We start from the raw sequence: 11,351 nt of genomic DNA, 5'->3' as shown, positions 1-11,351 counted from the left end.
TGAGATGTTGCTTTGTTTGTGGAATACCGAGGCATCTGGTAAGAGTTTGTTGCCTTCGCAAAGACTAAAAAACGTCTGAGACACTGGTTTCACAAGTCAATGTTGTGACTAGTGAGAATGACAATAGGTTTATTTCAAACATTCTTGTGGTCAATTTAGTGTGTGAGTCTACTGATTGGTGAATTGATATTGGTGCTAATATCCATGTTGGTGCTTACCAATTCATATTTTTAAAATATCAAGGCATTGACGGAAAATACGTGAACATAGGTGAACATGGGTAATGCTGTGGTTGCACAAGTGAAAGGAGAAGGAAGGATAGATATATTACTGACTTCTAGGAAGATCTTGTCTCTTCATAAAGTGTAACATGCCCCCGACATTAGAATGAATTTGATTAGCGGCTTTCTTCTTATTAGAGATGGCTATAAATTATTGTTTGAGTCCACTAAAGTTGTAATTAATAGAAATGAGTCTTTTGTTAGTAAAAGATATGTATCCGAGGGTCTCTTCAAGTTAAATGTGTCGAATGTTATTTGTCATGGTAACAAAAGTAATAATAGTTTTTCTCTTCATAATGTTGTTCTTTCTTTTAATGTTTGGCTTGGTCGTTTAGGACATATTAATAATACATCTATTAAAAGAATGATCAATTTGGATCTTATTCCTAAATCTGACGTAAACGTGCATGAAAAAAATGTAAAATTTGTGTGCAGTCTAAATTACCTAGAAACCCTTTTAAATTTATAATTACAAAATCTACAATCTTAGAGTTAATACATAGCGATATTTGTGACATTCAAGTTTACTCTAGAAATGGTAAAAGATACCTTATTACTTTCACAAATGATTTTTTAAAATATTATTATGTCTTTCCAATATGAACAAAAGATGAGGTTTTGGTTATGTTTACTGCATATAAAAATGAAGTTAAAAATTAAAAAGAAAAAAGAATCAAAATTCTTCATTCAAATAGGGGAGGAGAATATGATTATATAGAGTCTTCAAACTTCTGTAATGAAAATGGAATTGTTCATCAATATCCCCCTTACACAACCCAATCAAACGGTGTGGTAGAGAGGAAAAATCAAACTTTATTGGATATTGTAAATTGTATGTTCTCAAGTTCCAGACTCTCAAAAAATTTATGGAATAAAGTACTCATATCTGCATGTTACATTTTAAATAGAGTTCCTCAAAAGAAATTAAACAAAACTCCGTATGAACTATGAAAAATGTAGTAACCCAATTTAAATTATTTAAGAGTGTGGGAGTGCTTGGCAAAAGTTAAAATTCTTAAAATTAAAAGGAAGAAACTAGGACCTAAAACCATTGATGGAGTTCTTGTGGGTTATTCCCAAGATTGTGTTACCTATAGGATTTTAGTAATAAAATTTGAAATTATTGATATAAGTGTCAATAGTTTCATAAAATCGAGAGATATTGTGTTTTTTGAGGATATTTTACCCTTAAAAATTAAGGTGAATAAATTAATATCTTTTGAATGCATTCCAATTTCGGTAGAGTAAAAGGAAGAAGATATGATCAATATGGAAGGTCCTAGAGGAAGCAAAACAGCAAGGGTAAAGAAAAATTTTGGAAATGATTTTTATACTTATCTAATGAAAGATGATCATTGAACATGCAAGCAGGCCACATCATCTGTAGACTCTACTTTTTGAAAAAATACCATAAATGTTGAAATGGAGTATTTAATAAATAATAAAACTTGGATTTTGACTGAATTGCCTAAGGGGTGCAAAGCTATTGGTTGTAAGTGGATATTTAAAAAGAAACTTTGGCTAGATGGGTTCATAGAAAAATTCAAGGCAAGATTAGTTGCGACAGGTTATTCTAAAAAGGTGGGATTTGATTATTTCGACACTTATTCTCCATTAGAAAAAATGATGACAATCCAAATGCTTATAATTTTGGCATCCATATATAAGTTGGAGATCCATCAAATGGACGTTAAAATCGCCTTCCTAAATGGAGAATTAGAAGAAGAAATATATATGGAACAACTGGGGGGATTTGTCACGTCGGGTCAGGAGCATAAGGTTTGTAAACTAATGAAATCCTTATATGGATTAAATCAAGCCATAATGCAATGGCATGAGAAATTTGATAAATCATCTTGTCAAATGAATTTTCCATAAATGACTCTAATAAATGTGTTTATATTAAAATTACTAACTTTAGGTGTGTCATATTATGTTTGTATGTCAATGATTATTCTCATTTTCGGTAGCAATTTGAGTGTTATTAAGAAGACTAAATATTTTTTGTTGAATAACTTTGACACGAAAGATTTAGGAGAGGTAGATGTTATTTTGGAAGTTAGGATTTTACGAACTCTTACGGGTATTACAATTACACAATCACATTATATCAAGAAAATATTGAAGAAATTCAATTAATATGATTGTAAACCTGAGTATGCCTTATGATTCGAATGTGAAACTGAGGAAAAATTCAATTAATATTGGTATACTCATATATCTCTCGAATGCTACGAGACCTAATATAACACAAGTAGTGGGAAGGTTAAGTAGATATACCAGTAATCTTGATATAAACCATTGGACGACATTAAAAAGGACATTGAGATTTCTAAAGAGTACTATATCATTGGGTATACACTATTTGGGTTATCCTATTGTGCTCGAAGGCCATAGCAATGCAAACTAGATCTTTGATTCAAATGAACCTAAAGCTACTATAGGATATGTTTTCACATTAGGTGGAGTTGTTGTTGCATGGAAATCCTCCAAGCAAACATGTATTTCTTAGTCCTCCATGGAATCCGAGATGATAGCCTTAGAGGCGATGACACAACAAGTGGAATGGCTTAAACATTTATTAATGGATATTCCAATTATTGAAAAACCAATTCCTGACTTTCATTGTGACAATCAAGCGGCTACTGTGAAATGTAAATAAAAGAACTTAAATGAGCAAAAGAGACATCTGCGTTTGATGTAGAAAACAATTTTGAGTTTAATTAAAAATGGAGTAATCACGTTGGATTACATTCCTTCTTCGAAGAATATTACGGATCTATTAACGAAAGGACTGGCTCGAAATCAAGTTATTGAATGTCTAAGAGGGATGGGACTGGAGCCCAATAATTAGAAATTACTAGCAGTGGTAACCCAACCTTTTTGACTGGAGATCTCAAGACGAAAGTTCAATGTGGTAAAAACAAGCTATTTAGTGATTGAAGAAGTACCATCTTTTAAGAGTTTTATAGTCCCACTGTGATTTTATGGTACTTAATGTAGTGATTAGGAAGAGTACATGCTTTGAATGAGTTTGCAGCAAATTATGTAGAATATGTTTCCGTTACACATGTCCTTGAAGAACTCACCTATTTGAGTGTGGTAGTGAGGCTGTAACCTATGAGATTGGGCTTTCTCTAGAGTACTCAAAGAGCAAGATATGAGTGCAAGGCCATAAAGTGCGTCCCTATTTAGAACTCAATAAAATCTTGTACGAATGATGAATTAAAGCTCAGGCTAGAAGATCAGTTCAAGACACAAGTTCACTATGATTCGTCTGAATGGATTTTCACATACTAAGTGAGGTTCAAATCCATAAGACACCTTCATCAAATACATTTTAAAAGACTATTTTGGTATTCCTTAAATTTCAAATCATGTGGGGGATTGTTGGCTTTTTAATTCCTATTTTATTTTTGGTGATTCAAAATTTAATATGTCTATTGAGAGAGGTATGACCTTTGATTGTAGAAAGGCATGTCTTTTTAGAAAGACATATTTGTTCACTTCATGAATAGGTGTGTCTGAATGAAGAGGCATGTTGGTGATTTTTCACTATCTATAAATACTCATCCCTTCTTTCTAAAAAATTCATTCTAAGCATTCCATGTTTTCAAAAACTTTATTCTTTTTCATTTTAAAATTCCTTCAAGAGGAGTTGAGAGATTTACGAGTTCATTGGATTTTCTAATTGAGTGCATATTAGAAGACCCTTGAGTGGTTAATTGTGTCTTGAGAGTAAGACATCATTAATTGTTATTTGCACTGAGGTAGCGATGGAAATTTTCTATGAAATCAACGCCTCTTATCGCGTGTCTCGAATTGATCTTCATGTGTTCTTCTTTATCTTTTTGAGTATAGATTTCAACAATTTTTATAACAATAACTGATAACCGCTTGTGAAACCAATGCAAAGTGCTTTAGAAGGGAATTGCTATCTTCCCTATCTCTTAATATTGAATGAAAATGACTTTGGCTGATCTGTTAAATACACCTAATAAAGGAAAATCCCGAGGTCGGCATGCAAATGATCACTACCAAGGCTAATGTTCAGTGGGTCTCTCTCACTTAGACCGGCATATTGGAGGAAAAAAGACAAGAGCTCCCGGTTTATTAGCTTTCATATGCTTTAAATATGAAAAAAAAAAAAGAAAAGAAAAAGAAATGACCATAAGAACAAATGATATCTTCTGGAATTTTTAACCTGTATACAAAGTTAACATTTGTTTTCTTCCTTCTTTTGGACCTTTCCTATTGCCTTATACGGCTGACAAGATCCATTAACGCAAGAAAAAAGAAAAAAGATTGGTTCATCAAAGAACAAGGGGATGGCAGCAAACCTCTCAGAAGATGCAGACCAAAGAATTGATAAATCTTATAAGAAAAACATGATTTCTGACATTACAACGATTAGAGCAAGAAAGAGTCGTTTTAATTGGAGTATCGTTCATAGCTAAGTAATTGCTGCATAGATTTTAAAATTGTTAAAAGCAACAAAGCTATGACCGTCATCATGCATCTCAAGGTATCACCTTATATATTAATCTGTCCTGTATATACTCCCGCAGCCAAGCTTAATCCAATAACCAGGACGTAGAAGAATATACCTGAAAAATCTCATCATATCACTTGAAGTTCTGTATACAGATATACTTTGATAAGTTTAATACCAATTTTGGTACTTCTGCATTTCGCGTGGAATATTGGCTCACTGACTGAAATGGAGCTAAGCATCTTGTTGATCATGTTTCTCCTGTTCCTATTTGTATGCTCAGCTTTCAGCTTACTGTATATTTGGAGTTCGCCAAAAGAAATGGACGGAATCCCTGGAAGCTTGGGTTGGCCTATAATAGGTGAAAGTTTGTCATTTCTGTCAGACTTTTCAAGCCCATCTGGCATATTCAGTTTTATGAACAAGAGGCAGCAGAGGTAATTAACTAAATTTTGGTATGTAACCAAATCAAATTCTATTCTTTATGTTTTGAAGTATCGGCTTACATAGACATCTTCAACAGATATGGAAAAGTGTTCAAGACCTTCGTTTTGGGGAGATTCACTGTCTTCATGACAGGCAGAGAAGCAAGCAAGATTTTATTGACAGGAAAAGATGGGATGGTGAGCTTAAACCTCTTTTATACTGGGCAGCAGGTTTTGGGTCCAACCAGTTTGCTCCAAGCCAACGGAGAAGCACACAAGCGGCTTAGACGCCTAATAGCTGAACCCCTCTCTATCGATGGTTTGAAAAAGTTCTTCCACTTTATTAACAGTCAGGCAATTGAAACGCTAGATCAATGGTCTGGCCGAAGAGTATTAGTCCTTGAAGAGGCTTCTTCAGTTGAGTTTTCATTATGGTTAAAGCAAATTTCCTGATATGTTTTATCTGGAAGGAGAACTAATCCTTGGCGTTTTGCAGTTCACTCTCAAAGTAATAGGCAACATGATAATGAGCCTTGAACCCTGCGGTGAGGAGCAGGAAATGTTCAGGGCCAATTTCAAACTCATTTCTTCTTCTTTTGCTTCCTTGCCTTTTAAAATCCCAGGAACAGCTTTTTATTGTGGTATTAAGGTAACATTTCTTCTATGCTATAAACTCAGCCATGGCATATCACAAGCAAATTTATTCTGGACCAGAATGACAAAATCATGCATGGAACATGGTTGTGACATTTTAGATGAGGCATTTGTGAAAATAAACAGAGTCCTTGGTTTTTTCTCTGATATAAATTTCCATCTTATTAGGCTCGCGATAGGATGTATGCCATGATAGACTCAATAATAGCTAGGAGAAGAAATGGGGAAGTGATCCAACAAGACTTCCTAGAATCCCTGATAATGAAACACAGCAGGGGAACGGAAACAGGAGATGACGGAAATAAACTCACTGATCAACAAATGAAGGACAACATCTTAACTTTGCTAGTTGCAGGTCATGACACCACAACTGCAGCTCTCACATGGCTCATCAAATTCCTCGGGGAAAACCCAGCAGTTTTGGAACAGCTTAGGGTAATGTGTGCTTGATGTTGCTCATGCTAATCCTAATTTCTTTCACTTGAAACTTTTAAACTAGAATCTGGGGGTAGCTTTGCAGGATGAACACTGGGAAATTCAAGCAAATAGAAAGGATGGAACAGATCTTACATGGTTGGAAGTTAATAAAATGCCTTACACCGCCAAAGTGAGCAGCAACCTTACAGTTATTTGGTTATATACTACAAATCCATTTATTGGAAGCTCACTGTTACTAATACTTTCACACATTGAAATTCAGGTAATTAGTGAAACTCTCCGAAGGGCCACAATTTTACCATGGTTTTCAAGAAAAGCTGCCCAGGACTTTGAGATTGATGGTATTAGTATGACTGTACCAAATGAACAGCGATTTCTGATATTTTCTGCAGAAAAGTCACTCTGGTACCAGACTGCTAATTACCGCTTTTAACTTAATTTTCAGGCTACAACATCAAGAAAGGTTGGTCAGTTAACCTGGATGTTGTCTCCATACACCACGACCCTGAAACTTTCCCTGATCCTCAAAACTTTGATCCTTCCAGATTCGATGTAAGCAATCCACAGTTGAAGTTCTGTTTTCTTCTCAGATGCGTACTTAGATAAAACTACTATTCAATTGCAGGCACCGGTAAAGCCTTTCAGCTTTCTGGGATTTGGCAGTGGACCACGAATGTGCCCTGGAATGAACCTGGCTAAACTGGAAATCTCTATCTTCATCCATCACCTGATCTGCAGATACAAGTAAGATGAAATACAATGCTTAAAGAAAAGATATCAGAAACCTTTTAATCGCACAAAGCCGTAAATAATTAACGAAGCAATTTGAGATGGAACTTAGAGTTGAATAATCAGTATTCATTATGTTAATTGGAGAGTTGTCTTTGCATTATAACAATGTAATCTCTATCGCAGGTGGAGACCTCTGGAGAGAGATGATTCTGTGCAGCCAACACTTGTTCGTATGCCAAAAAACAAATACCCTATTATGGTTGAACCACTCTGAAACTTTCCCAGCTGGGATTTACAGAAGAAGCAAACAGATGAAAGGCAACAAACAATGTTAAAGCACGAATTCAAGAACAGAAGATAAATCTGACCAAGATAAAGAAAAAGGCTGGAGAAGTAAATTTTGTAACAAAACTATAATTTTGCTAAAATTTTAAGTATTACAATTTGTTTCGAGTATATGCAACTTACTGTGATATAACAAACTTATTGTTAGTACATGTAAAGATGAGCCTCCGGAAAAGAAAAGATAATCTCATGATAATGCTCTTAACCAGGACACATTTGAAATTCAGCCCGAGGGTTAACAATGGAAGGTTAGAAGGCCAAGACAGGACACACCCGAAATTCAACCTAAGAGTGCATAATGGCAGACTACAAGACTAGGACAAGAAAGTTGTCATGCTAACGGATTCTGATGATCTTATAGCACCCATAATTTTGGTTCTTAAATTATTATGAAAAAGTGTCGAAACTGGGAAAAAAATTGGAGACCCTATGAAAAGGTGTCAAAACTAAAAAGAAAAAACAGGTTCAAGTTTAGAGTTTCCTAAGAATGATATCCAAAACTTACCTGAACTCAGTACCCTATATTTGATTATGAAATGGATTCGGTTATAGGCTACTAGATTCGAGTAAGGCTTTTAATATCTGACTCGGGTTTAGGTAGGTTTTGAATATCACCCTTAAGATACCCTAAACCTGATTATATATATATATATTTATATTAATATTAATATTATGTATAATGTTTCAAAAATTGTAATTTGTGAAATTCGATTTTTTATCCCCTTACCTTCTCAACACAACATTTGTCATCTTAACTAACTTTTTTTGTAAATTAATAAATATAAAATTAATTTTTATATGATTTTTAGTTATTTATGATGTTTGAGTTATTTAATTGAGTATTTAATAGATTCGGGTAATTAGCAGATAGTGTTATATTATTAGGATTTGATTTTGGATAATGTTTTGTGATTTTATTCGAGTTATAATAGAGTTCATCTACCTTCTTAATTAAACAAATTTGAAGTTAGATGCCCTATCTGTTTAGATCCCTATTTATCTTGAAATAATGTCCATAAGATATTTCATGAATTGCTAGGTGAAACCTTGAAAGGTGGTTTGTACACATTTTCATAATGGTGGTTATTATTATTATTATTATTATTATTATTATTATTATTATTATAGGATAGCTTTTAATACATTTAAGATACCAAATGCCACTTCAATCTCTCAAATACCCAAAATATTTGGTTTTTGATATATAATATTGTTGCCAAGTAACAGATGTTAGAGAATGGGATTCAAAAACAAAAAATTTTAATCTTAGCATTGAGATATCTTTTGTTTTGATTTGACAAAATTACATTACATCTTAACTTTAATGACAAACATTTAAAATTGTCTAAATTATATTTTTCACCCTCCTAAAATCATTCAAGTATTTGAAAAGCCATTCATGATTACATAACATCACAAAGCTTTTCAAAGCATTGAATCTTCAGCTGAATAAATATAGAGCAAATATGCTTTGATTGGTATTTGATTATAGGAAAGAAGTAAAGAAGAAATAGTTGAAGTGAAAAGCCAAGAAGTTATGGAATCTTGAAGACACAAGGCAAGAGTCGACCTTATAAGCTCCATAGTCGACCCTGTGGCAAAGTGGATGAAGTATCACAAAGACATGAAGCCATAGTTGACCCTGAGACCGAATGCAAGCACTATTCGAGATTTGAGTAACTAGTCAACCTTGATGAAGCTATAGTCGACCTTGAGGTAAAACACTTGCAAGAATCAATGATTTGAGAAGCCATAGTGAACCCCCACGCATCTATAGTCTATTACACCAAGCTAGACTTCGAAAATCACAAGCTTTTGGAAATGGATCAAGTAAAAGACCTCAAGAGTCGAGAATAGAAGGCCTAATTCAAGATTTTAAGGAACAATAGTCGACCTTAAGAGCATGGTAGTCATCTACAAGCACAACTACTAGATCTGATTCAAACTTGTGTCTAACGGCTTCAAACATCGTTGAAACTATAAAAGTCCACTTTTGACTCATTTTGAAAAAATAGAAGACTAGCACTACATTTGGAAATCCCTAGAGAGAAAACTTATACATCTTTATACCTCTCTAGACTTCATTTTAGTCTTCCACCAAGTATTCAAAGCCATTCAAGCTCAATTACTTGCAAATCCTTGAGTTGATATTTGTGAGATCATTTCTTCTCTTTGTACACTGAAGCTTAAACATTTAGCATTAAGCCTTTGTAAGGAAAATGTTTGCTATTACTTTTTTGTACACATATTTGTAAAGGTGCTAACTTGACCTTGAAAAGTTAGTGTGTGGGTTATGCTTGATCCCATTAAAAAGTCGATGTAAGGGTTATTGCTTGATCTCATTAAAAAGTAAATGTAAGGGCTATCGCTTGATCCTATGAAAAAGCCATTATAAGGTTTATCGCTTGATCTCGTTGAAAAGGCGGTGTAAAGGTTATCATTTGATCCTTTTAAAAATCAATAATCCTTTTAGTGAATTGGAAATTCCTTGGTGAGCTAAAGGCGTGGATGTAGGAACTTGAGAAAGTCGAAACACTATCAAAATCCTTTTGTCTTGATTTATTTTTATGCTTTGTGATTTATTGTTGACATTTGTTTTAAAGAAATCACTTGCTTTGCTTTTGACACAAAAAGAAAATTTATTTTTCAAAAAAAGGGTTATTCTTCATTGAGTTTGCATAGAAAATTTTTAAAATACCAATTCACTCTCCTCTTGATATTTATTGCATTGAGCTTACTATGCTAACAATTAGAAAAAGATTTTAAAATGTCTAGTCGTTAGTATGTAAAAAGATTACAAACGATAAAATCTCGAAGATAAAATCTATCGATTGACTGTATTTTTTACTAATGAAATCAATTCACTGAACACTTTATAGTGTATGACAAGATCATTAAACTCTCATAAAGTTTTTCTATAGCAAAATAATTTAAAAGTTATTTGAAAAAAATTAGAGAAGATGGAGAAAGTAATTGCAAATTGTTTCTATATCAACGATATGCCTCGTTGTACATAGATAACTTTTTGAACAAACATAATTATTTGAATAGACATAACTTTTTGAACAAATATAATTATTCAAAGGACTTTCTTGTTTTATTTTTTTCATTGTGGGATTATGTCCCACACTATTATTGTTGAAAATGTCCAACAAACCCCCACCATTTTCAAAATAATCCAAATTTTTGATAATCCTAAAAATCAATTGCATAAATGAAAGTGTCTTCCAATCGAATCTTTACTTAGTGCAAACATGTTAAAATTAACCAAAATTGAATGGTAGGCTATGATCTAAACTAGATATTCCATTTAATTAACTGAACACATCTCACATAATGATTTCAACACTTAATGAATGCACCAATATCCGGTGACACCTTTATGATCATGTTTCTACATCCCATTTTCGTAAGTGCTATTAGAGCCAAGTTCTTAGAAATAATCACATTTCAAACTCACATTGTTGGATCCCATTAAGAATGTATCGTAACTATAGCAATCTAACAAATTTATGTTATGGATTTGCACTTTACTTGGGATGAAATGTAATACATCATATTTATAGTGTTATTAGATACATACAAATGATGTACTTTGTCTCATTGAACTCAAGACTTGACGTTATACCAAGCGTTGATTCGAGGTTCTACCATAGTTGACTTTAATTTATGAGATTAAATGTCATTCCTTTTAAGGTCTTATTTATAATATCTTTATACTTTTTGTTAAAAGATCCGTCACGTTTTCACTTGACCTCACAAAGGTTATAGTGATCACTCTATATGTTTAGACTTTCCATTATGCACTCTGTTATATTCTCTTGCTAGAGTTTGCTTCACTATCACAATAAATTAATATTGGAGAAAATTGGTTGAGGCCACAAAGGTAAACCATATCGTAAGTTTCTTAGCCATTCACCTTCTTTGGTGGCAACAACCAGTGTAATAAATTTGACCGCCATAGAGGAATCCATAATACATGTT

The 11,351-nt window shown here is 33.3% G+C and overlaps 1 protein-coding gene across 1 annotated transcript; it reads left to right on the top strand.

Annotated features, from left to right (window-relative positions):
* Positions 5,002-7,296, top strand: LOC18592589 (abscisic acid 8'-hydroxylase 3). The gene is made up of 9 exons (XM_018125585.1): positions 5,002-5,210; positions 5,297-5,615; positions 5,695-5,847; positions 6,021-6,287; positions 6,373-6,459; positions 6,553-6,631; positions 6,736-6,842; positions 6,916-7,034; positions 7,206-7,296. The coding sequence occupies exons 1-9, from the start codon at positions 5,002-5,004 to the stop codon at positions 7,294-7,296; spliced, it is 1,431 nt and encodes a 476-aa protein (XP_017981074.1).

This window comes from Theobroma cacao, chromosome 8, assembly GCF_000208745.1.
Source record: "Theobroma cacao cultivar B97-61/B2 chromosome 8, Criollo_cocoa_genome_V2, whole genome shotgun sequence".
NCBI lineage: Eukaryota > Viridiplantae > Streptophyta > Magnoliopsida > Malvales > Malvaceae > Theobroma > Theobroma cacao.
This window is presented reverse-complemented; position numbering and strand designations above follow the sequence as displayed.